Below are 27,852 nucleotides of genomic sequence, written 5' to 3'. Positions count from 1 at the left end.
AAGTGTAGACAGACCTGTCATCTGCCGATCCCCGCTGAGCAAGACGTAGTCCGCCGGGCAGAAAGCCCGTGTGAAAGGACCCTCAGACTACCTGCATGCTCCCTAAGGTGGTTCTCATCATTAATACCTATCTGGAATAGCAGGTTCCAGTTTGAAGAAGTGTAGGTGTGCACTTACGTTTTTCTATTTGACAAATCTGCATTTTTGGTAATTGAGATCATGAATACTAGTATACCATTTCAATTCTATTTTTTTCTATTCAATTATACCACCTTCATCTGTAGGCACTATTTGAAACGGGATCTAAAGTTTGCCTGTTCATATATGTTGAAAAAGTCAACAATATCCATTATTCACATGACTATACATAATGAAGAAGAAAAACTCAAATGAACGAGACAGAGAAAATAGTTTGTTTCCTATAATGAGCAATTTATTTTTGCAGTGTGTACCTTGAAATGTCTGACTTTCACATTTTTAAGTTTCCTCTTCCTTTTTACTTTATGGAGAGACCTGGACCCCAAAATTTTTTGTTTGTCTATTTAGAAATAATTTTTCTTGCAGCATCTTATTTCCCTAATACAGTGAGTTTGGTGCACCCCAAAAAATAGTTTTCCTTGAACTGAAGATTAAGCACGTCTCAATCTTGGTCATATTGGATGTGATTGCAGTGGCTCCAGCAGAGACAGAGCTGTAACTCTGATGACACTTACTAGTAATGCCACTGCTCCTGGCTCTTCTTTGTGTGTGCGCTCCCCTTGACAGTTTTACCTGTGCCATAAAAGTCCTCATTCCAATGTATATGCTATCTTAAACAATTAGGGGTTGATTTACTGAAACTGGAGTGTGCAAAATCTGGTGCAGCTCTGCAGAGAAGCCAATCAGCTTACATCTTTTTTTCTGTCTAAGCTTAATTGAACAAGCTGAAGTTAGAAGCTGATTGGCCACCATGCACAGCTGCACCAGATTTTGCACTTTCCAGTTTAAATACATCGACCCCTCAGTGTCTTCACCGCCTCTACATGCCTGGAAGTCTCTCAAGTCCATATTAAATGTATTCTAAAAAAAAAAAAATGTATTCTGCTTAGAAATGTAAGAGGAGGATCTTGTTAATAATATTCCTGCTTTACTGGTCCAGTGCCTAAAAATGAAAAGTGAGATATGATGACGGGGTTGAGACTTGTGGATCAGCTGCTAGAGGCAGAGGAGATAAGCTGCTTTCATGAAGTGTATATGTATATACAGGGTAAACTCCCCATCAGGATCATTTTTGCTGTCTGTGTATTATTAAAGAGAAGCAAAGTGAGGGGAATCCCCTTCTTAGGCAGTTGCCATCAAAATAGGTGTCCCCACTGGGAGTTTTGGATTTTTTTTTTTTTTAATACTTCTAATTACGTCTGTGTGCGGGGGGCTTAATATGATACAAGACTCTACTACTTCTATCAAAAAATCTGAATGTTCATTTTTTAAAATTACATTACATACAAAACTATTCCTGTTTAGTGTTTATTTTTCCTGAAAATTCTTGGCATTTGTAGCCAGTATGAGGAACAGCAAATTTTTGATCCTCCTATTGGCTATGATTTAGGGAGGCAGCCCCATTGAACTTGTCAACATTGTGCTCTTTGCTCGTGATTATTCGTTTTAACATTGCTGATCTCAAGGTACTGTAACTTCCAGTGGTTTTGCTGTCTTTGATAGTGGGTAATGCTTATGAGTAGGTGCTATCTACGTGCAAGGACAGCGATTGTATGCAAGACATCAAGGAATTTGTTTTCACAAAGTGATATAAATATTGTTTTGATACAGGCAAAATAAATTTCTCTATCGCTCATTGACGGACGTAGTCCTCGGTGATACAGCACCTTCGGGTTATGTTGCCTCCACAGGAGTAGGACTAGACAGGAAATAAAATGCTCTGGCCACACCCTAGGGGCAGTCCCAGAGGGTATATCCTCTCTCTCTCTCTGCCTCAGCAAATCAGTTTTTTTCTGTCTAGTCAGGAGTAAGGACCTAGATACCTTGCTGGGATCTTCGGTCCTGGCAGGATTTTTTTCTTAGAAAAGATTTTTTAGACCGCTTTTTTTCTCCAGTGTTCCTGTGAGATCTTCAAGCAAGAAAGCTGAACTGGGCGACGGGCGGGATGTTGAGATCCAGTGGTCACCCCAGTTCAGCCTACGAGCGCGTGCAGGCCATAGCTCCGCGCTGGGTCGGCCGCGACATAGTCCCACTGGACGGGGACTGACCCTGCGAGTTAAACGTCTCGCTGAAACGCCAAAGACCATGAGTCACGGCGCCCGTATTGGTCGACAGCCCTCCTACCTCGGTGGAGAGGGGTACTGTCAGGAGTTGGCGCCCGCCTGGTTGCGGTATGGTGAGTAGTATGTTCCCCCTTTCCCCCTGACGGGTCTTGTGGTGAACGCGGGCCCCTCTCTGTAATGGTAAGGATGGGTTCCCCTCTATCCTATAACATGTCACAGATCCCCCTAATTGAGTGTGATTTTTGTGTACAAGAAGCCAGGAGGCTTGGTTTGGGAGCTGACAATCTAATTGTAAAGATGTGTAAATGATTGTAGTCAGTGGCAGTACTAGAACTTTACTGTGATAGTATAAGGTATCCTACCTGTCAGTAGCCACAGGGCGATGTCTATACATGTATACTGCATTCCAGATCATTCCTCCAGCTAAGCAGCGGACCGCATACGGCCCGCTAGGGTCCGGTACCTCCGACCACGCTGACCACCATGAGGGTGAAGGGTTGTGAGGCCGAGATCCTTCTGCAGACATGCCGCTATTCTGTGCAGGCCGCCGCCATTGTCTGGTAGATCGCACGAGGCCGCCATTTTGGTGTAGCCTCGTGTCTCCAGCATGGGGGCGGCCATGTTTGAGGTGACTCAAACACCTCATGGAGCCAGGGGGAGGAGCCGGCAGGCGTGTTAAGGGGCGGAGCCGCCTATTTTACCCAGGAAATAGGGCCAAAGACTTCCTGTCTGTAACAAGACAAGCACTGAGCAAGCTGATGAAAACTTCTGTGCATCAGGGATGAGCCTTGGGGTCTGTCTCTCTCTCTGTGGGGTCCAAAAAGGCAGGTAACACTGAGGGGCGCTGTTGCGACTGGGGGACACAAAAAAAAAAAAAAGTTTTGTTTTTTTTTTTACTTTGTCATTTTTTGTCGCTGGCAAGTGTCTTGTATAATCATTGACCCTGCCGCATAGGTATCCCCACCTGATCCCCTCAAGGTGGCCGCAGGACCCTCCAGTACCCCACTTGTTTTTAATGCATTATCGGCAATTTTGGAGTCTTTGGTATCCCGGGTGGAGGTGGTCTGTCAGGGACGGGGGTCAAGTAGCGACCCCCGCCTACCCCTATTGTTTATCAGATACTTCAGATACGGATTCGGAACTGGTCAATGCAGTTGCAGGTCCCTCTTAGGGGGCTGTTGTCTCAGGTAATATCTCCTCAGCAGTGAGGAGCACGTTTCTGCCTCCGCCATAGCACAAGAGTGGTGGATGCACTAGTTGTGTCCGTCCGGGAAACCTTTAGTCTTGAGGTTACACCGGCAGAGGTAGCTGAGACTGAGATTCCTTTTTGGTACTTGTTAGCCTACCAAAAGGGCGAAGGATTTTCCTTTACCCAAATGGGGTCGTTTTGAAACGAACCCCTGTTATTTCCAAACGCATGGCTAGGTGCTATCCGTTTGAGGAATTCCTCTTTATAGGATAGACGGTACCACCTGCTGTCTTGCCACAGACTGTTAGGATAAAAAGACCTCGTAACTAACGAGGACCTTCCTTTTCTGCTCATATAGAGTTGTTTGTTCCGCGAGGGCGGGCGATAAGGCGAAACCCTCCAAAGCCCCTTTTGAGGGGTTTCAAAGGGCGCTGGTCGGGTAAACAAAGAGTCCGGCTCAGCCAAGCCTGAAGAATATAGCCTGATGCGCCCCTACCCATCTCTGGGGTGGGGGGGGGGGGGAGCGGTCTTCACCGGTTTCTGGAGGACACAGGATCGAGTTTCGATCACTTCCACCGGTGCGATTCTGCCCTTCTAACATTGAACGGTTTCAGGGGTTCTATTCGAACCTATTCACAATGCCCAGGAAAGAGGGCAAGGTGCGTCCAAATCTGGACTTGGGAAGAAATAGAGTCCATCCGTACAGTGGTGGCCTCCCTGCATAAAAGAGATTTCCTGGCGTCCATAGACATATAGGATGCCTATCTTTATATCCCCATCATCGCAGGACATCAGCGTTTTTTTCACTTTCCCAAAGATCATCCCTGGTTCCCACCAGGAGACTGAACTATCTGGGCCTAAGGTTGGATACATCCGGGGCAAGAGAGTTTCTCCTTGCTGGGAAACTCCAGAAGGTTTAGTCAACGATTCGGATGTTGCTGTCCGTCAATTGGCTGGGACTGATGGTGGCCTTCTTAGAGGCAGTACCGTATACCCAGTCTCATACCCGAATTCTCCTGAAGGAGATTCTTTTTTAATGGAATCAGAATTCCGATTCCCTGGACAATCGGATCCGGTTGAGCGAGCGGACCAGGAAGTCTCCGATGCTCAACCAGGGGAAGTCATTTCTTCCGATAGTATCCAGATTACCAATAAGGGTATCGGAACTGAGAGCGATCAGATTTTGTCTGATTTACTGGATGGAGCAGCTCTAGAGCAGCCCGATTCGGATCCAATCGCATATGGCCTCTTCATCCAGAGGTTTTTTCCCTAGCTGTCCCTTCATTGGGACATCCCGGATGTGGATCTGTTGGCACCTTGGCCTAACAGGAAGGTGCGGAGGTTTGTAGCTCGCGCCACGATCCTCTAGCGGACGCAGCAGAAACGCTGATCGCCCCGTGGGGGCAGTATCAGCTACGGCATGCCTTCCATCCTCTCAAGTTGCTGCGGGAACTTCTTCGCAGGATAGAGGTGGAGGGAATTCCAGTTATTCTGGAAATTCTGGATGGACCTCGTCAAGCCTGGTACGCTGACTTGGCGAGGCTAGTCGCGGACGCTCCTTGGAGACTTCCTCTCAGGGAGGATTTGCGGTCTCAGGGACCGATCTTCCATCTTGCTTTACAGTCGCTGGCTTAATGGCCTGGCCATTGAGACCCAGGTACTGAAGGACAAGGGAGTGTCAGCTTCAGTTATTCCTACCTCCAGTTAAAGCAAGTAAAGCGACTTCCAGCACATGGAAGTCTTATATTGCATGGTGTGAATCTATTGGATTTCCCCCACAGACCTATTCGGTGACCCGAATTTTGGTCTGTCTGCAACAAGGGGTTGAGCAGAAACTATCCTTGAGCACGATCAAGGGTCAGGTTTTCGGCGTTAGCAATCTTCTTTCAAGAAACCTTTGGCTAATCATTCCTTGGTGCGGAATTTCATCCAGGGAGTGCGACATCTGGCTCCGCCAGTGCGCGCACCCTTACCGCCTGGTATCTTTAGTGTGGTCGGTTCTTCAGAAACTTCTCTTTGAAGATATTAGGGAGATTCCCTTGCTTACATTCCCAGAAGGTGGCCTTCTTGGTGGCCATTACTTCTCTACGCAGGGTGTCAGAACTGGCCGCATTATCCTGTCGTTCCCCAGATCTGGTGGTTCATAGGGATAAGGTGGTTCTTCTTCCGAATCCATCCTTCCTTCCTAAAGTGGTTTTCGTAAGACGGACTCACTTTTTGTGATCACGGATAGCCCTTGAAGGGGGTTGCCTGTGTCTGCCGCGACCATATCTACATGGATCAGTCAGACGGTGGTACAGGCTTATTCTATTAAGGGTCGGAATCCTCCGTTCCCTGTTAGGGCGCACTTCACTCGAGCGCTCAGTACTTCCTGGGCCTTTCGCCATCAGGCGTCAGTGGTCCAGGTATGTAAAGCGGCCACCTGGTCGTCGGTACATACCTTTACAAAATTTTATAAAATTGATGTGATGGCATCGGCGGATGCCTCATTTGGCCGCAAGGTTTTGCAGGCCGCAATTTGAGGAGACCGGTGGTCTACCTCGAGGGTTTTTTTCTGTTTGAAAATTTTTTTGTTGAGTCTCATCATTAAGGATGAGCATTGTAAACTTCTAGTTGGCACCGGTTGGGCCTTCTAGATTTGGATTTGATTTCCATTTTCCCACCCCTCATTTGTGATACTGCTCTGGGACTTCCCGAAGGTGCTGTATCACCGAGGACTACGTCTGTCAATGAGCGATAGAGAAAAATGGATTTTTGTAAAATCTTACCGTAAAATCCTTTTCTCTTAGCTCATTGACAGACGTAGTACCCGCCCCTCTGTTTTTTTGAGTTGGGTTGGGTTAAATTCTCTAAAGACTGCTTTTATGACATAACTGATTTGCTGAGGCAGAGAGAGAGAGAGGATATACCCTCTGGGACTGCCCCTAGGGTGTGGCCAGAGCATTTTATTTCCTGTCTAGTCCTACTCCTGTGGAGGCAACATAACCCGAAGGTGCTGTATCACCGAGGACTACGTCTGTCAATGAGCTAAGAGAAAAGGATTTTACAAAAATCCATTTATTGAAAAACCGGTATAATAATATGGTAGCATGCCTAATTCCCCCATATTTGTAATTGTAATACATTGTAATTTATGCTAAATTTTATATATTTTCCTGTTCCTTGTGGGTACCCTTTGATTTCAGTCTTAGGGTCTACACATATGATACTAAGCCCCGCCCCACCCAAGCAATAAGCCCTGCCTCCTGATATTCAGCTATCAATTTCTTGAGTTTGTATTGGATACCGAGCCTCTGACATTTGACAGCTGAATATAAGGGGTGGGACATGGCTCCAGTAAGGAGTTGGGCATAATACTGACTTGTGGCTTCTTATAAAGCCTGAGATCCACAGGGCCACACAGGGGCACAGGAATTGGTTTGAAGACTAACACCAGTACTTGTTGATTTTTGTGTTTTTGTTTTGTTTTACAGCAGAGCATGTGTTACTGTGTTCTTTTTATTAAAAAAATAAAAAGGAAATTGATTGAAAAGCTTCATAGATTACAATTTGATTGGCTAAGGATTTGATTAGAAAATAAAAATAAAAAGATTGAAATAAAAAATAAAAAAACATTTAGGTAGTCTCCAAACCCTCTGTTTATCTAAGTGTTTGCATTGCAATTTGCCTGTGCATCTTTATGGGTGACATTTAGCATTACCTCTACAGCCTAACCCTGGCTGCTGTGATATATTACACTTACTGGCACTAGAGGTGGGGCTTCAAAAATGCCCTAAAACCTGGATATATAAAAAAAAAATAAACATATTCTTGTTTGGTACAAAACAGCAAGCCCTCTTTAAATATTTGTAAAATGATGGACATTTTCAGTTTCCACAATCACCACGTAAATGAACTGAAAATTAAATAACCTTGTGTATACATATTCTTGTGGGGGTTTTCTGTTGGTTGCGCTCTTCTTCTTATTTGAAAATCACTGAACTTTAGAAATGTATTTGCTGTTTGTCAGTTAATGAGATTCATAATTACAATAGTAAGCACATTTTCCTCCTCCTTTCTTTTTCTTGTGTGACAGGGCCTTCGAGAGACCAGACACCCTTACACATTCGTTTCACAAGAGGGATTTAAGGAGTTATTGATGGTTCCCGGAGCTGCAGAAAAAGCCTTGCCTTTATTACCCAAGCTGGCTGCTGCTTTGAAGGCTGCCCTTGTATGTATACTTTATGTATTATACATCAGTTATAAAGACTAATTTATATTTTGTGATGGAAAAAAGTGTGCGGAGTTGTTATAAAATAAATTCCGACATAAACCTCTTGGGTTGTGGGTTAAACAGATAGGCAACAGATCTGTGAACAGATACCCATTCTGTCAGTGTTCATGGGGGAATAACTTCGGCAGCGCTACTGTGTTCTGTTGGCAGGGAGCCTACCCGGTCGGCAGAATGCGGTGATTTCTGCAACAGCTGTAGCTGCTGGCAATAATTGCAGGTAAAAAATACGTTAGGCTGGTTGTACCCAAGTCAATCGATGAATAGACTTGGGTAAACACGCCTGCCTATAGATGTATCGAATCTTGGCCAGTCCCTTCTGAACCAGCCAAGACTTGATCCATCTATGGCCGGCTTAAGTCTTTATTGGATAAAACACAGACTAGAGGATTACCTATTACATAAATACATAAAAACTCTGATTTATGCCTAGTCATCAACCCGCTGAATCAACTCAATGTCTAAGCAAATGTCATACTATTACATTATTGTGTTATATTCTTTTGGATCACAATGTATCTTCCCTCTTCTGCTGTATTAAAGGCAATCATCTATTTTCTGTGTGTCTGTATGCTCAGGGTTTGATTTACTAAAACTGGGGAGTGCAAAATCTGATGCAGATGTGCATGGTAGCCAATCAGCTTTTACTTCAGCTTGTTCATTTACGCTTCGACAATAAAATAGATTGGTTTCTATGCAGAGCTGCACCAGATTTTGTACTCTTTAGTTTTAGTAAATTAACCCCTCTTTATTGTTTTATGATGTACTGTACAAAACATGTTTTTAAAACATAATCTTAGAAAAAAAAAGTTTTGGGATTACCTTTGCAGCTGTCTAATAGGTTGTACCAGAATAGAGTAGAATAAATGGAGTCAAAGGTGCTGATAATACAAATAGGTCACCATTACTGTATTTATCGGCGAATAACATGCACGTTTTCTCCCTAAAAATAGAGGACAAATCATGTGTGCGTGTTATGCGCCAATATTTTACCTGGCTGCCTTGAAGGGGAGGGGGGTGAGCGCCGCCAGATTACACAGAGGCGGGGATCTTCTGTTTACTCTGCGCTCGCAATCACACACAGTCCCGCCTCCTGGACCGGCTTCTAGGATAAACATCACATGTCCCGGCATTGGAGCCGTGTTCTTTCTATCATAGAAGCCATTCCAGGAGGCGGGACTGTGTGTGACTGTGAGAGCCAAGTGTAATCTGGCACTGATCAGGCTGCAATGATGGGCAACGACCAGGCTGCAGATAAGCACTGATCAGGCTGCAAAAGTGAGGCTGCAGATGGGCACTGATCAGGCTGCATTAATGGGCAATAGTGAGGCTGCAGATGGGTACTGATCAGGCTACATTAATTGGCAATAGTGAGGCTGCAGATGGGCACTGATTATTATTATTGTTATTATTATACAGGATTTATATAGCGCCAACAGTTTGTGCAGTGCTTAACAAAATGAAGGCAGACATTACAGTTACAATACAATTTGGAACAAAAGGAATCAGAGGGCCCTGCTCGTTAGAGCTTACAATCTAAAAGGGAGGGTCAATTGATACAAAAGGCAATAGCTGTGGGGGATGGGCTGATGGAGCAAGTGAAACAGTGTTATTAGTTAGTAGCCGGGTAGGCTTCTTTAAAGAGAAGGGTTTTCAGGGATCGTCTAAAGATGGATAGATTAGGGGACAGTCGGAGAGATTGGGGTAGAGAGTTCCAAAGAATGGGAGAAGCTCTGGAGAAATCCTGGAGGCAAACATGGGAAGAGGTGACAAGGGAGCTAGAGAGCAGGAGGTCTTGGGTGGACCGAAGAAAGCGGCTTGGTTGATATTTTGAGATCAGGTTAGGGATGTAGCTGGGGGCAGAGTTGTGGATGGCTTTGTAAACTATTGTTAGCACTTTGAATTTTATTTGTTGGGTGAGTGGAAGCCAGTGAAGGGATTGGCAGAGAGGGGTGGAGGACACTGAATGGTTGGTAAGGTGGATAAGTCTTGCAGCAGCATTCATTATGGATTGAAGGGGGGATAATCTATGTAAGGGTAATCCAATAAGGAGGGAGTTGCAATAGTCGAGGTGAGAGATAACCAGGGCATGAATTAAAAGCTTGGTGGTGTCATTGGTTAAAAAGGGCCGTATTCTAGCGATGTTGCGGAGGTTAAGGCGGCATGATTTGGACAGGGATTGGATGTGAGCCTGAAAGGACAGTGCAGAGTACAGGGTTACCCCTAGCACCCTGGCATGTGTGGAAGGCTGCATTGATGGGCACTGACCCTTATTTAGCTTCAAAGTTCTTAAAATTTTTTTTTTTTTTCCTGAAAGGTGCGTGTTATTCGCCGCTACATACAGTATGTACCTCCTTGCAGTTTTTTTGCCAAACAATTTAAAAAAATGTGTTTTTTGAATGCTGCATGGTGTAAGCTAAAATCCTGCTTGTAAATTCAAGAAAAATAGCAAGGTGGGGAAATCTTGGCTAGTTTCATGTGATCAGACCTGCTTCATCAGGGATTGTTGTGCCGCTGTATTGAATGTTTGAGCACCAACTTTGACAGTGTATGTTCTCTAAGGGTTTTTTGAAGTCCAGACCTGTGAACAGATAGCCAACAGATCTTTGAACAGATACCCATTCAGTTCTATAAATATCTATGGTGCTGGTTCATAAAGCTGCAATAACACTTATATCTGTATTCCCCTGGCAGCTCCCTCTCCTCCCAGTAAATGGCATTTTTAAACTTTCCTATTCTTACACTTGAAGAAATCATTTTCTTTGCACCTGTGATGTTATTTTGAGGGGCTGCCATTGTCTTCTCTAAGTTGGAGGTACGGTAGTATCCAAGAGGGTTCTCTGCTTTACATCCTCTGGGTGCATTATAATCCTGTTGGATTATTATGCTAGTTCTACAGTCAGTGTTAGGATTTTTAGCAGTGACAAAGTGTGGTAGTCACGCAGGCTTATTCGGCTGCTGAGGTTGACAACGTTCCAGTGAATTTACTGCAGTCCTTTTAGTATTGTCTTCCTTCTGGATGAAAGGTGACGTCAGTGGCAGTTTTGCCGGCTTTTAAAAATGTTATTAGGCATTACAATAAAATTGCTTATTCTGCTAAATTTGTGAAATTATTATTTTTTATTTTAGGTATAGTTTTTACTTTGAAGTGCAATTTAAATAAAATGGTGTGTTAACTGATTTTTAGATGGATCCATTACATGGCCATAGTTGGGCAACTTTTGGCATAGTAACATCTACATAGTAAAAAAACAAACACAAGAGGGTGCCTCGTAGGTGTAGCAATGTATTAATAAATAAATAACAATAAATATTAATAAATCGCTGCACCTAAATGGAGACGCCATCTTGTGTGTGTGTTTTTGTTTTTTTTTTAATATGTGCATTAGGATCTCAAGACCTATTCTGAGAGGAGCTACATCCACTTCACATGGTGTTCCCTACCACTCTCCTGGCCCTTTATGTGCCCCGTTAAATGACAGTTGGATTCTAGTCAGTGGAATAGCTTAATCATTTTCTTTAATACATGTACTCAATGGCTGCCTCCCCTCTGTGTTTGCCTTCCTCCTTCATTGCTCCAATACAGACCTATCCCATGGCAATATGCCTGCTGCCATCATCTCCACAACTTCACCCAGTTAGGCTGGGCATAGACTGAATAAAATTTGGCCGGTTCAAGAGAGATCTGGTCTTTATTGTTACCATCTTACAGATGCTGGTAGTGTGCATTGTAGATGCACTATTCTAGAAAAAAAAGTAAAGTATTTTTTAGAAGAAGAAAAAGGGTTGTCTGTCAAAAATCTCTACCTCCTAACTAGCTGCCTGACTAGGCCAATTCTAACAAATCTCACATACAGTACATGAAAAAAAAAAAAATCAGTATTTGCTAGAAAATACTCAGGATCCCGAAACGTATTATATATTTTCTGAATGCAAAGGCCCTTGAGAATAAAATGGTATCTGCCTTTTCCTGGATTAAATAAAATATTTGAAAAAAAAATGGCGGCTTTTGCAATGTTTTCACAATAAATGGAAAAAGAGTAGCGCGCGTGCGCTACTCTTTTTCCATTTATGTATTTACAAATATCTTCCATTATTTGTTTAAGTAGCAGCAATCTTTATTTGTTATAATAGTCAAGAGATTGACTCCTCCTCAAGCGCAAAGATATATTTTCCTTGACCATTTGTGTCCAAGTTTATATATATTTATTTAATGTTTTCACAATATTTACGCAATAGTTTACCAAATACAATTTTTTGGGAAAAAATACATTTAAATATATAATAAATTGTAGTGCACACAAATAAATTATAATATCACTTTTTTGGGAAAATATAAAAAAGCTGATGATACACCGAGTAAATAGATACCTAAAGGTGTCCTTTTATGAAATGGAGATGAGCAGTGATGCTGCTGATCACAGCTCATTTTCGATCATTCTCAGTTTATGAAACAGAAATGATCAGGGGAGAACATGTTCTTCGCTGATCATCTCTTCACACGGGAATCTGTCATTGACTGACACAGAAACTGCCAGGTCATGAAGCTGTGATCTCCGCACTTCACTGGCGATCTGTGCCAGAATTCACACTCCCAGATTCACCAGCCTGGAGCTTGTGAAGCGGGGAGTGAAGACAGAATCGGGGGAGAACTGAGGGGGAGGAAGGAAGATTATCGACTTCCTTCTTCCTCGTTCAGACCCCCCAACACAGTAATCATGTCCCCCTGCCATATTTATGTATGTATGTGTATATATATATATATATATATATATATATATATATATATATATATATATATATATATATATATATATATATATATATATATATATACACACGTGTGTGTGTGTGTGTGTGTGTGTGTGTGTGTGTGTGTGTATATATATATAATATACACACATACATGTAGATATATATTTAATGTGTGTGTGTGTGTGTGTGTGTGTGTGTATGTGTGTGTGTATATATATATATATATATATATATATATATATATATATATATATATATATATATATATAATATAATGTATGCATGTGTGTATTCAGTGTGTATATATATATATATATATATATATATATATATATATATATATATATATTTATGTAAGGGGACTATTATTTATTAACATTAGTGGGGATCGTGTACTCAGCAGTGATAATTTATCAGTGCTTGTTAAAGCGCACCAGTGATTTTCATACTACTGTAATCTCGCTTTGTCTCACGAGATTACAGGTGCTCCCATTCACTTCTACACAGATCTCCGAGAAAACAGTTCTCGTCTGATCACCCTGGGAAAACTGAAGTTCTCCACTTCATAAAAAGGGTGCCAGAGGTGATCGTTTTCCCCGGAGAACTGCAGAGAAGCGAACAGAGAAAAAAATTCACCCTTTCATAAAAGTACACCAAAGTGTAAAGCTTTAAAATTGCGCACACCCGTGGAATGGGGACAAATGATAAATTACCCATAGACAACACTTTAAAAGTCTTTATCAGTTTTCTTTACCCCCTTTTTTTTTTACAGTGTGTCTTTAATTATTTTTTTTTTTTTGTGGATCAACTTCAATGCTATCACAAGGGATGAATAACATCCTTGTGATAGCACTGGCAGTGACCGGTACTCTGGGGACTATTAGACCCCAGATCTCCCCTTTGCCCTCCAAAGCAGCCAGTGAAACTAAGGGTTTGATCGGCTGCTTACTAGCTGTTAATAGCCTGTAAACAACTGAAACCAAAAGTGACAAATTCCTTGTCATAATTATATATTCCTTTATACACCATAGAGAAGTTCAGGAAATTGATGCTCCTTCTTCTCCTCTATGGTCAGCCAGCGCAACTGCCCACAGTGGCCCCAGCCTCCTCGGTGGGACAGGAGAGCTCGGAAATGGCTGTGCTCAGCAGTGGCAGGGAGGGCATCGCTGGCTTAAAAAAAAGGACAACAGGATCATGGCTGTAACTGTATACTGTATATACAGCCTAAGGGTACAAAGTGGTAAAGTTAAGGCCACTTTAGCATTCCTAAATTACCATTTAATGTACCCTATGTACTGTTGCAGCTTCATGAATTCGAACCTGTGGCACATGACTTTTCAGGGACATCTCATCTCATCATCTCTTTTCTTTTTGGGGAGCACTTTACCTTGTTTATATTGATTACATACTGCTAAATAGCTATAAATTGTGTTATATATGATCATGAATTTGGTGCTGCTTTAATATTTAAACTAATGATATGTCTTGATTCTCAGGTACACTCAGATGATGCTGTGTTTGAACGAGGTTTGAATGGCTTGGTACAGCTTAGTGCTGTTGTTGGACCAGCATTAAACATTCATCTAAAGAATCTTCTCACCAGTGTAAGTCCTGAAATTACTTTTTGAAGAGACCCTATTGCTAGACCATTCATTGCAACGCAGATCGTCCTATAAGATGATATGTCCATTTAGTGTATTTTATGCATGTTATTTAGCTGTAAAAGCATCCATTGTGCAGATATTCCCCTAGGTTATATGGAGGAGCTGGGCCAGCACTGACAATAGACACTCTCAGTAGAGGAAATAACTATAATGTGGAAGGAGAGAGGGAATGTGAACTTGATGTGCTTAGAAGTCTTCCATCTAGTGGAATAGCAACCTAGATGCAAGACCTAATTTATACACTTTCCTCTACATTTCCCACCATTAAAAGCAAAATCCTTTTTTTTTTTTTTTTTTTTTTTTTTTTTTTTTACATTAATGGACACAAAAAAGGGTGAGTATTGTAGGTCAAAGAACCCCAAATAACTCCCTTGGCACGACTCAAATTAGGCTAGGTTCACACTCATGCGGTGCAGGAAACGCAGCAATCCGTGCGTGTTTCCTGCACTACATTGAAATTGCACTTCCCTTGCAATTTGCTGCGAATGTCAATACAAAGTTAATGACACCCCAAATGCAGGTCGCAAACACAGTGCGTTTGCCGGCACCGGGTTACATGGTACAAATGATCATGAGGTCCGGCTTCGTGCGCCTCCAAAAAAAGGTGCATGCACTTCTTTGGTGTGACGCGGTGTAATTTGAGCCCATTCACAATAAATTGGGTCAAATCGCACCAAACTGAATCGCATGTAAATTGCACAGAAATGCGGTGTGAGTTCTGTGCGATTTGCATGTGGTGTACAGTGTGAACCAAGGCTTAAAGCGATTGTAAACCATCACCTTGCAAAACAACCCGTTCAGTTTAAAATAGAAATGAAAGGCAAAACATTTTTATATAGATTTAAAAAAACATTATAAATGCAGTTTTTTCCTTATTTTTTAAGTCCTCACATTACCTCTGTTCTCAACTGCATAAGAGCTAGAGGGAAGAGAAGCAGCAGCACACTGTCTTCCCAGTGAATGGCTGTTCAGCGGGGGGGGGGGGGGGTGTCAGCACAAGTCTGATCATTGGAAGAGAGCAGTCTGAGATCCCAGCATAGCTAGAGAACAGTTTTTAATAGGAAAGCAGAGGAACTGGCAGGAACAGCAGGGATTTTTTTTTTTTTTCCTCATCGCCATGCCACAGTCACACAGTCGAAGGCCCCTTTCACACAGCTGTCTGATCAGGTCCACCGGTCAGTTTTTCAGGTAGACCTGATCGAACCCTTCAGTCTCCTCTATGAAGCAGTAATCTGTCGCCATCTGATCCTGTACGCCAAAAACAGACGAATGGTGGTTCTATTTTCTATCCATCCTGTGGATCGGATCAGATGGCATCGGATGTAAAAAGACAGACAGTCTGTTTCCATCCGATTGTGCTATAGAGGAGAGTGGGGTTCTAGCCATCTTTATGTGTAAATTTAGTTTAGTTTAATTGGAAATAAAGCTTGGTTGTTTGTTTAAAAAAAAAAAAAAAATGGCTCCTAACTTTTTTAGCTGGCTCCTAGATTTCAGGCAAATTTGTCAAGCCCTGGTCTATTGAACCAAAAAAGCAAAACCGCACCGTATTGCATTTAAAAAAGTCTCCGACCCTTTCCAAAAACGCAGATGCACAAAAATACATTAAAAATTGTCCTGCATTTCTGCAAAAAGCATGAAAAAACACATTGGTGTGAATAAAGCCTAAAAACGGGTGGAATATGTAACATGTTCCCAAAGGTGAACTTATCCTTTAACCACTTGCCTTCTGTGCACTTAAACCCCCTTCCCATCCAGGCCAATTTTCAGCTTTTAGCGCTCTCACACTTTGAATGACAATTGCGCGGTCATGCTACACTGTACCCATATGAAATTTTTATCATTTTTTTCACACAAATAGAGCTTTCTTTTGGTGGTATTTAATCATCTCTGGGTTTTTTATTTTTTACAAAAAAAAAGAAAAAAGACAGAAAAAATTGAAAAAAAAAGTTTTTCTTATTTTCTGCGAGTAAATTTTGAAAATAAATAAATTTTTCTCCTTCACTGATGTGCGCTGATGAGGCGGCACTGATGGGCACTGATCAGGTGGCACTTATGGGCACTGATCAGGTGGCACTTATGGGCACTGATGAGGAGGTACTAATATGCCGCACTGATGAGCACTGATAGGCGGCACTGATAGGCGGCACTGATGGGCACTGAGAGGTGGCACTGAGAGGTGGCACTGCTGGGCACTGAGAGGAGGCACTGCTGGGCACTGAGAGGAGGCACTGCTGGGCACTGAGAGGAGGCACTGCTGGGCACTGATAGGCAGCACTGATGGGCACTGGTGGATGGCACTGATGAGCACTGATGGGCGGCACTGATGAGCACTGATGGGCAGCACCATCAGTGCCCACACTCAGTGCCCATAGTGCTGCCAGTCAGTGCTCATCAGTGCCTAGATGAGTAGGCACTGATGGGCACTGACTGGCAGCACTATGGGCACTGATTGTGGGCACTGATGGCGGGCACTGTGGGCACTGAGTGTATGTTTTTTTACCTTGTGTAATCAGGGCACTGGTGATCAGTGCCCTGATTACATTCTTCTGTGTCCCCGGCGGCTGATCGGCTCTCCTCCTTCCTCACACTGCAGGCTCCGTGTGAGGAAGGAGCGCTGGCGATGAGAGATGATCTCATATGTTTACATATGAGATCATCTCTCATTGGACGGTCCGATCACGTGGTGAATGGCCGCTGTGATTGGCCATTCACCACGATCTGTGATCGGCTGTGTCCAAGGGACACGGCTGACACAGATTTTCCCCGATGCGCGCTCGCGGGAGCGCGTGGGGAGCCTGTTTCTGGGAGGCCGTTTAAAGACGGCCTCCCGAAAATGTGAGTCCGCGCTGCAGCCGTACATAGGCTGTAGCGCGAATGGGAGGTGGTTAAAGCCTCACCTATGGAAAATATGGATACTGAAGTCTGTCACCATTTCACAAGCACACACATTTTTAAGGTATTGGGTCATTGATTGTATTTGTGTGCCTTATAATTAACTTTAGTGTATTTTTTACAGAAATTTTGCGTTTTCCTTTGCGATAATATCATGTAACATAACAAAAATTGGAACTACCGCCATTTTATTCTCTAACATGTCTGCTTTCAGAAAATATATGATGTTTTGGGGGTTTTATGCAATCTTCAGGGCTAAAATGATTTGTGTGTAGCACCCTCCTAGGTAGGTCTGCCTATCAGAGGAGCAGCAGGTAAATTCTATATTGCACTCTGCTTAACAGGGAGCAGGATCTGTGAGTTAGGTCTGCTCAGTGTGGCCAGTGTGTGATTCGTGTGGTCTGAGGGAGTGTCCCCACTGTGCCCAATGGGGAGGCACATTGGACAGTGGAGGAGAACTGGCCAATGAGGACACAGGCTTTTATACAGCCCGAGAGATTGGCACAGACGGCTGTCTTGGTGCATTGTGGGGTGTGGTATAAAAAGCCAGGGGCACGTGTGCACAAGGTCTTTGGCGGGAAGCAGAATCCCAGAAGGAGGGTGGCGGCTGTCTCTTCTGAAGCAGTGGGTGTGTGGCCACAGGCGGTCCCTGGTGAGCCAGAGATGTGGAGCTGAACCCAGAGGTCCAGGAGAGCTGACTAGATGAGTAGAGGCACTGCAAGAATCTGGAAAGCAGTATTGTGAGTACAGAGGATCTTGCCTAGGGTTCTGCCCAGGAAGGGGACCACTCCGAAGTAGTGTAGTCAGTGGATGGGTGTCAGCTGGAGGAAAAGGGGGTACCAGGTGAGTCCCCCGAAGAGAAGTACTATAAGGAACATTTACCTCAGATTCATCCAGTGGTAGGATGAAGTAGCGGCCATGCCGCATCCTCAAGTTAGAAGTCCTCAGAATTGTGAATAGTTCAAGCATTGGAGTATCCCACTCATCCCTTCTCCCATCCCAATATAAAATGAAAACAATAAAAACCTCAACCCCTAGACTGATCATTGACTGAGCCAAGAAGGTAAAGTGCTAAGATTTCTGCTTGCAGTTGCTACGGGTAACCCCGGGGAATCCAAAAGTGTTAAAAACCAGCAGCTCTTAAGGGGGCAGTGCTACATGAGTAAAAATGGATCTGGCAGCGAAAGTGTGGGAAAATATAGTGTGGGAAGGATTCAATCTGAGATTTTTTTTTTTTTTTACACCACAGGTTTGCTTTGATGTGTGTGCTTTATGAAGAAAAAGATGCTTTGATATGTGTTTTATGAAAAAAAAAAGCTGTTTTTTTTTTATGTTTGTATTTTCTTTTGACAGCTCTCCAAAAGACTAATGGACAAAAAACATAAAGATTCAGTCACGACTTCTTTACAGAAATTGGAGCATTATGGTGGGAAGGTAATTTCTGATAATACATTATAAACATGAAGATGTGCATTAAACAAAAAAGATTATTATCAGCTAAATTAACAGCCTTGAAATTACAAAAACCTTTTATTGCTCTGCAGTGAAGCACTAAGCAGTGAATTATCTGCAGATGTATTACATTGGACGGGTTCATTAATCAATAGGGCACATGCTGGCACTCACATTATTATTTGGAGTAAAATAAACTCAACTTTACCACCCTAAATAAAATAAAAATGCTCCCAAGTTTCCTTCATGCCACTTACCAACTAGGCACCGTAAACCATGTCTGTGTCTACTATGAGCATTGTGAATGTTTTACATCAGGGATCCTCAAACTACGGCCCTCCAGCTGTTGCGGAACTACACATCCCATGAGGCATTGTAAAACTCTGACATTCACAGACATGACTAAGCATGATGGGAATTGTAGTTCCTCAACAACTGGAGGGCCATAGTTTGAAGACCCCCTGTTTTACATTATTAGAGAATGATAAGCCTGTCTTCAGTCAGACAACTCTTGTCTGGAAGACATTCAGTAAGATGAGAGAATCGGCAAGACACAATCGCTCTGCTAAGCAGCAACACAGACCATGTATGCCGTAGTCCTATATGGTAGCCTCCATGCGCTGATATAAATACAAGCTGTCCCCGGGTTACAAACAAGATAGGATAGGGTCTGTAGATTTGTTCTTAAGTTGAATTTGTTTGCAAGTTGGAAAAGGTACATTTTTAATCCATCCATCGAAAAATATTATTTTGAAGTTTTTTGGATAGCATAGGGAAGGCTTAACACCCCTGTAACGTTTGTTTTGCTGTCTGTGCCCCTGTTCAGAAGATTTCACCCCACTTTCTGTCCCTGAGACAATTCAATTTTAACAATTTTGGATTGTTGTGGAAACAACTATTAGTGATAACGCTTCAGTGGAAACCCCTTTTTCTCTTACGTCCTCCGACAGTCGCCGCCTCTTCATATTCGTCACTAATGGGGTTATTGACCTTTGCTCCGTAGGAGTGCTAGGCAACAAAATATATTAATATCAAAGCTTTTAGCATATCCCACCCCCAGGGGGTGGTCCCCTCAGTCAATACCTCCTTGCTTCCTGCATACCAACTCAGTTTCATATGCCTAGCTCAGGAGTGCAGGCTGTTCCTGTGCTGGGGCTCTTAGTCTCAGCCACTTTTCTCTTTTTTGATTTTATTTGAAGTTTTTTCTCTTTCTTTTACTTAGCTGTTTATTTCCAGCTTTAGTTAGTTCTTCTGATGAAGATGATCGTGCGGAGCTGGGTCTCAGTCTGGCCACCCTGGATCCCAGGGCTCAGGGCCAGGGGCTTCCCAGCCTGCCATCGAGCGTTCAGCTTAGGGTTTGCCCTGGCACATTGAACGACCCATCCCTGTTCGCTGCAGGGATGCTATCGGTGAGGTGGCTACCTCACTGGACGCCATTGCGGTTTCGCACCGCAACTCCACTGCGTCATGCTTGCGACACTCCCTGTCCTCAGTACTGCGGTTTGGTCGCTGGAGCAGGCTCCCCACGCCACCCGGACTGGTAAGTGTATCTCTATGTGGGGACCTGTCTTTTTTGGGTGTCAGTCTGGGACTGTGTGACCCTGCATGTCTGTGTGGCTGCTGTGCTCCCTGTCAGCTCCTGTGTGCACTTGCTGCCTGTGTGTGGGCTGTGAGGGGGAGGGGGCTCTCCCGCTCTGCTGGGTGTCATATGAAGCAGTAAGATTTTAGACATGCTGTGCGGTGATCGCTGCGGCGATCCGCCATTTTTCTGGGGCAAAAATGATGGTGGCAGGTCCTGTGAGGTACTGCACACATTGTTGGCGCCAAACGCCGCCATTTTGAGCGGCGATTGATCCCACATGTCAGCGCCATGTTCTCTTTGCCCAGGGTTTTGTCCTCAGCCGAGCAGCCATGTTTGTGGAGCCTTGCAGAGGCTTCATAGGGGCGGTCAGTCTTGCATCACTTCCTTTTCCTCTGGGACAGCGATCGGTGCAGTAGCCTGTGTGAGCTCTCCAGGTTTTATATCTCCTTTTGTCCTGTATTCCTTGCCCAGTTTCTTATCCCTGTGGGGGTCAGTGTGTTCAGTGGGTGCGGTGGGCAGCGCTCGCCGCGATCTTAAAGGGGCAGTACCCTTTATTACTTATTTTGCTGGGGCATGGATTCTCAGGATTGCAAGTTTCCTCCCACCCTGGTGGGGGGCCAAGGGGCGGCTGCTTCCCCCGAGGGGGCTGATCTGGCCACTATTGTGGCAAACTTAGCTGCTCAGGTGCAGATGCTGGTGGCTGACCGATCCACTAAACGGCCCAGGGTGTCTATTTCCTCTGATTCAGAGGGCTATGGGGCTGCTATGGCTGGAGTGCCCTTCTCAGGGTCTCACTCATCCCTAGACCTTGTGGGGTCTGACGGGGAGGCTGAGGTGGAAGGGGTTGATAATTCTCCCCCTGGCTCGTCTGAAGAGCTTGCACTCATGGATGAGTTGGTTGCTTCTATCAAGCAAACGCTGCATTTGCAGGATGAACCATGTCCTCCTGCTTTGATGTCCTCTTATGGGACTCAGAGAAAACGCGAAACATCGCAGGTTTTTCCTTGCTCTACGGAATTTCAGCACGCGGTTGATGAGCAATGGCTCAATTTAAAAAAGCCTTTTGCTGTGCCGAGTAGGTTCAAGCTGCGTTATCCCTTTACACCGGCTACTGATGAGCATTGGTGTGTACCGCCTCAGGTGGATCACGCGGTGGCGATTTTGAATAAATCAACTGCGATCCCTGCTGAGGATACCCCGGTGTTCCGGGACCCGACGTACAGGAGATTGGAATCTCTGGCCAGTCATGCCTATACGGTTGCTGGCTCTATGCTGAAGCCTATTTTTGCTTCCATTATGGCAGCCCAGGCTATTGCGGATTGGACGCAGGTTCTCAAGCGCACTCTGGTGGCTGACTCTGCCCCGCCAACAACTTTGGCTATGGTGGATCAGATTCATCAGGGTGTCATGTATTTGTGTGATGCGGACTTGGATTTAGTCCCTTTGGCGGCGCGCCTTTCTAGTGTGGCGGTCTTGAACCGTCGCCTGATATGGTTGAAATGTTGGTCGGTTGACCAATCTTCTCGCAAGACTCAGGCTAATTTTCCCTACGTGGGATCCCGCCTTTTTGGCGAATCTTTGGATGCTCTGATAAAGGGTATTTCTGGGGGTAAGAGCACTCTCTTGCCCCAATCTCACAAGAATAAGTTTGTTCGTGGTAAGAAGAATGCTTCGTTTAGGCCCTCTCAGGGGTCCTTTCGTGCCTTTCGGTCGCACTATAAGGGCAAGCCCTTCAAAGGCCAAGGCTCCCAGTAGAAGCCGTGGGCGGGTAAGCAGAAGTCCGGCCAGTCCGGATCCGCTGCCCATAACAATGCGGCCTGAAGGGGCGCCCTCACCCGTTTCTGGGGTGGGGGGACGTTTGCTCGGTTTTCTTCAACCCTGGCTGGACCGCATTCGGGACAGGTGGGTTCAGGAAATCGTTCGATCTGGATACAAGATCGAGTTTCTCTCTCGGCCGGCGGGCAGATTTTTCCCCTTAAACCTTCAGCTGCCTCCAGAGCGCTTGCAGGATCTGCACCTGGCGGTGCGGGACCTGCGGGCCCAGGGAGTGGTGGTTCCGGTGCCTCATCGGGACAGATTATAATATATATATTTATAATATATTATAATAGGGGTTCTATTCCAATCTGTTCACTGTGCCCAGAAAGGAGGGCAAAGTACGTCCGATTCTGGACTTGAAAGCTCTGAACCGCTTTGTGCGGGTTCGCAAGTTTCGCATGGAATCCCTGCGATCAGTGGTGGCTGCCCTGGTTCCGGGGGAATTCATGGCCTCCATCGACTTGAAGGATGCGTACCTACACATCCCCATTTTCGAGGGTCACCAGAGGTACCTTCGATTTGCCATTGCGGAGGATCATTATCAATTTGTGGCGTTACCCTTCGGTCTCGCCTCGGCTCCGCGGGTTTTCACTAAGGTGCTCGCGCCGGTTCTGGCTTTACTGAGAGCCCAGGGCATCTCTTTCTTGGGGTATCTGGACGATATCCTGATTCGGTCTGCGACCAATCAGGGTCTGGTGAACGACCTGTCCATCACGATGCAGACTCTGCAGGAATTCGGCTGGACGATAAATTTTCCAAAATCGACGTTGTGTCCGTCGGTTCGTCTTCCCTACCTGGGGATGATTCTGGACTCTGTGCAGGCGAAGGTCTTCCTGCCGGAAGACAAGCTTCGGACACTTCAGTGCGAAGTCAGGTCCCTCAGGGACAATCAGTGCTCGTCCCTCCGGACGTGTATGAGGTGTCTGGGATTGATGGTTTCGGCTTTCGAGGCGATTCCCTTCGCCCAGTTTCACACACGGGAGCTTCAGGCGGAGGTTCTGGCCGTATGGGACGGGCGTCCGCAATCTCTGGATCTGCGGATTTCGTTGGGCCGCCACACCCGAAGGGGTCTTTTGTGGTGGCTCCAGTCCCCGGCGGTGTCGGGGGGCAAGTCCTTTCGTCCCTTGTCATGGACGGTGATCACCACGGATGCCAGCCTGTCGGGCTGGGGTGGTGTTCTGGGCGTTTTGTCCGCCCAGGGAACTTGGTCGGAGGAGGAATCCTCCCTTCCGATCAACATTCTGGAATTGCGAGCGATAAATCTCTGTCTTCTGCGTTGGACGGACAGGCTTCAGGGCCGTCCAGTTCGGGTGCAGACGGACAATGCCACAGCGGTGGCCTACATCAACCACCAAGGGGGCACCAGGAGTGCCCGGGCGGCTCGGGAAGTAGCCGACATGGGCTGAGACGCACGTCCCGGCGATCTCTGCAGTTCACATTCCGGGGGTGGAAAACTGGCAGGCGGATTATCTGAGCCGCCAGACCCTGGACCAGGGGGAATGGTCCCTTCACCCGGATGTCTTCCAGATGTTGTGCGCGAAGTGGGGGTCCCTTAGATGTGGACCTGTTCGCGTCTCGTCTAAATCACAAGGTGGAAAGGTTCGTGGCAAGGACGTGCGATCCTCGGGCAGACGCCTCGGACGCGTTAGTGACGCCCTGGCATCAGTATCGTCTGATGTATGCCTTTCCACCGATTCAGCTGCTGTCCAGGTTCCTTCGCAGGTTGGCCTCGGAACCGAAAACGGTGATTCTGGTGGCACCGGACTGGCCTCGCCGGTCTTGGTACGCAGACCTCGTGAATCTGGCGGTCGACGCTCCGTGGCGTCTGCCTCTTCGAGCAGACCTTTTGTCTCAAGGACCGATATTCCATCCTGCTTTACAGTCGCTGGCTTTAACGGCCTGGCTGTTGAAAGCCACGTCTTGAAGGATAGGGGTCTCTCCCCTGAGGTCATTCCCACTTTGATCAAGGCCAGGAAGGCCTCTTCAGGGAAGATTTACTACCGTACTTGGAAGGCGTATTTTGCCTGGCGTGAGTCCAGGGGGTATTCCCCTCGCTCATACTCGGTGTCGAGAGTATTGGCTTTCCTTCAAACGGGCGTGGACCAGCGTTTGGCGTTGGCCACGATTAAGGGTCAGATTTCTGCGCTGGCCGTTCTTTTTCAACGTCCTGTGGGGTCTAACTCTTTGGTTAGCACCTTTGTTCAAGGGGTGCGACATTTGGTCCCTCCTAGGAGGGAGCCTTTGCCTCCATGGGATTTGAACCTTGTTCTGTCCGTGTTGCAACATGCTCCTTTTGAAAATATCAGGGAGATCTCGTTGTCTTTGTTGTCCAAGAAGGTTGCCTTCTTAGTGGCGATTACTTCGGCTCGCAGGGTGTCGGAGCTGGCGGCCTTGTCTTGCAAGTCTCTGTATTTGGTGATTCACTTGGATAAGGTGGTCTTGCGACCTAACCCATCTTTTCTTCCGAAGAGAATTTCTGAATTTCACCTCAATGAGGACATTGTCTTGCCTTCGCTTTGTGCGAAGCCTAAGCATCCGAAGGAGGTGGCTTTACATTCCTTGGATGTTGTTAGGGCGATCAGGGTTTACCAGTCGTCGACTAAATCCTTTCGCAAGTCGGATTCTCTCTTTGTCCTTCCTGAGGGACCTCGGAAGGGCATGGCGGCGTCGGCTTCTACCATCGCCAAATGGATCAGACAGACCATTGAGCAGGCCTATGCTTTGAAGGGGAAGGTTCCTCCCGTGCCTGTGAAGGCGCACTCTACCAGATCTCTGAGTACGTCTTGGGCCTGTCCTCATCGGGCTTCTGTGGCCCAGGTGTGTAAGGTGGCGACTTGGTCGTCCGTTCACACCTTCTCCAAATTTTACAAAGTGGATGTTCAGGCATCGGCAGATGCTTCTTTTGGCCGTAAAGTCCTTAGTGCGGCGGTGCCTTAGGGTCCCTTGTTTGGGCCCTTGGTTGTTGGGGTGTTTTTACCCCTGAGTTACTTGTTTTTTCCTGGCTTGTTGCTCCTGTTGAGCACGTTTTCCTGTTGCCCAGTTGGTTCTCTTACTTGGTAAGGTTCCTTTCTCTGATGTGGGTATTGCGTTGCTTTAGGCGCGGCTGCTGTTTTTCCCACCCCTCATGTCTACACTGCTATGGGGCGTCCCCATTAGTGACGAATATGAAGAGGCGGCGACTGTCGGAGGACGTAAGAGAAAACGGAATTTTAGTAAAATCTTACCTGTAAAATTCCTTTCTCTGAGTCCTCCGACAGTCGCCGCCCCCGCCCCTCTTTTGGGGTTTGTTTGTATACTCTACTGCTATTCTACTGAAACTGAGTTGGTATGCAGGAAGCAAGGAGGTATTGACTGAGGGGACCACCCCCTGGGGGTGGGATATGCTAAAAGCTTTGATATTAATATATTCTGTTGCTTAGCACTCCTACGGAGCAAAGGTCAATAACCCCATTAGTGACGAATATGAAGAGGCGGCGACTGTCGGAGGACTCAGAGAAAGGAATTTTACAGGTAAGATTTTACAAAAATTCAGTTTTCCCATGAGAACTCTTACAGGAGTGAATTTCCCTTCCTAGGGGAAGATTTCCTCTCACTTCCTGTTGTCTCCCTCCGTTTTGTATGTAGAAATCATTTGTAACCCGGGGACCGCCTGTAAAGTTGTTTTGACACCATAACCCACAATGATAAGAAAATGGTCATTAAAGCAGAATTCCTGCCGTAATTCTGTTTAAAAATGTCCCCTCCTGCTACCTATGCGAAAAAAAATTGTCTATACTATTATTACAGGTACTTTTATAGCACCATCACTTTACACAGCACCTTACACATATATATATTGTACATCAGTCCCTGCCCTCAAGGAGCTTACAATCTAAGGGTCCCTAACTCCAGAGGTGGGGGGGGGGGGACTCAAGTCACATGACTTGACTTGAGTCAGACTTAAGTCACCAGTTTGAGGACTTGAGACTTGCTTGACTAAAATTAATAAAAGACTCGACTTGACTTTGACTTGGTATTCATGACTTGAGACTTGACTTTGACTTGAGACATATGACTCGAAATGATTTTACTTTTTTAAGTTATTAAATATTTGCATTTTCTCAAGATGTGTTAAAGCAAAATGAATGTGCCTGTTATGTTTCTGACACCACAGTCACTAAAACACCTCAGTGTGTTCTGATTTTTAGGACACTGGCTGTTTAACAATGGAAATACTTAACATGTTTTTAGTGACTGTGGTGTTGAAACATGGACAAAACATGGACAAAGGATTTTTGAGCTGTTAGGGCATTCAGCAGTTTTGTTAATGTTGAAAATAAAACAAAACCTTTCCTGACCACTGATTTTTAACTGATTTAAAGGTGAAAATTGGGGTAGATCGGTATTTTGACTTGATTTGTGACTTGACCAAAATAAATGACTTGACTTGACTTGCTTGACTTCTAGCAGGGACTCGACTCGACTTGACTTGCTTGCTTTTCGCCACAGTAACTTGGGACTTGCTTGAGACTTGAAAGTTAAGACTTGAGATTTGCTTGTGACTTGCACATGTGTGACTTACTCCCGTGTCTGCCTAACTCACATGCGTACATACAAATACTAGGGCCATTTCAGACAGGAGCCAATTAACCTCCCAGCATGCCTTTGGAGTGTGGGAGGAAACCCACGCAGGCACAGGGAGAACATGCCAACTCCAGACAAGTAGTGTGATGATTAGGATTTGAACTGACAACCCTAGTGTTGCCAGGTGAATATGTTAACCTCTTAGTCTCTGTGCTGCCCTACATGTATACTAACCTATTTTCAGCCCCAGTCATGTGATCCCCTGTCAGAGAGGAGGGAATGCTTGACAATGGTTGGAAGATCCATCACCCATAGGCTCCCATGGCTCAGCTGTTGCTGCCTCTCCCATCTCTACCCTGCAGTAGCTGCTCAATGACACCATGGGGGAGATTTACTAAAACTGGAGAGTGCAAAGTCTGGTGCAGCTCTTCATAGTAACCAGTCAGCTTCCACGTTTTATTGTCAAAGCTTAAATGTACAAGAGAGGGGGTGGGGAGGATGCAGAATGTTAGTTCACCAATTACATTTTTTCTGACAATGTGAATTATGTCCGTTTAAAAAAATTGCAGATTATTTTTTTGTCCTGTTTAGGTATATATTGTTTATTACTTGATACAAAAAATGCTTTTAATTAATTCATGAATTCATTTTGTGTCTTGTTTGGCAACTGAATTTGGTTGAATTGTTTTCTTTTTAAAGGAAAGCCTGAACATAATCAAATCAAAAATACCAACCTACTGCTCCATATACAGCTGAACTTGATGGAAACGTTTTGTGAGTGTGGACTTGTAAGAAATAAATACACAAGCTTTCTGTGGCCTTTCCTATGGAGATATAAAGCATGGATGCCAAAACCTATTTGAAGGAGGCTAAACCCCCTGTGTGCAATGATTGTTTTCTGCATTGACTGATGTGTCTGAAAATATATATACTGAAAAAACAATCTGCGAAAGTCACTTCTACTGTGTGATCTGCAATGCCAAGTGCACTCACAATTTATTGGGATTAGTATTTGACTACTTACAGTATAATTTAATACGTTCACTTGTATTATGCAATTGGTACACATTGTAACCAATCGGATTCAGCATTTCAGACTCCACCTGATTGAAGGTTGTGATGCAGATAGCTGACCCTCATCCTTTGACAGAGGTGTCGGGCTGCAAAGTGTATAACATTCATATCATATATTCTGAGCAAAATAAATATTATTCAAAGACAAGAGCCATGTGTCTCCTTCCTTAGATTATAAGTGCACTTCAAGACAAAGGGGTTGAGTACAAAATCTGGTGCTGCTGTGCATTGTAGCCAATCAGCTTCTAACTTCAGCTTGTTCAATTAGGTTTTTGGAAAAGCGGATTGGTTTCTTTGCAGAGCTGCACCAGATTTGCACTCTCCAGTTTAGG

At 44.9% G+C, this 27,852-nt stretch overlaps 1 protein-coding gene across 1 annotated transcript in view; it reads left to right on the top strand.

The window, feature by feature from the left end:
• The window catches only part of PACRGL (parkin coregulated like), a 55,513-nt gene extending 27,877 nt beyond the window's left edge, over nucleotides 1–27,636 (top strand). Inside the window, exons 6-9 of the mRNA XM_082243311.1 lie at nucleotides 7,526–7,660; nucleotides 13,972–14,079; nucleotides 18,385–18,465; nucleotides 27,146–27,636. Coding sequence (XP_082099437.1) covers nucleotides 7,526–7,660; nucleotides 13,972–14,079; nucleotides 18,385–18,465; nucleotides 27,146–27,202 — 381 coding nt within the window. The 3' untranslated portion in view covers nucleotides 27,203–27,636. The remainder of the gene's footprint in view (nucleotides 1–7,525; nucleotides 7,661–13,971; nucleotides 14,080–18,384; nucleotides 18,466–27,145) is intronic.
• The last annotated feature ends 216 nt before the right edge of the window (nucleotides 27,637–27,852 follow it).

This window comes from Pelophylax lessonae (genome assembly GCF_965119305.1).
Source record: "Pelophylax lessonae genome assembly, chromosome: 1".
Taxonomy (NCBI): domain Eukaryota; kingdom Metazoa; phylum Chordata; class Amphibia; order Anura; family Ranidae; genus Pelophylax; species Pelophylax lessonae.
This window is presented reverse-complemented; position numbering and strand designations above follow the sequence as displayed.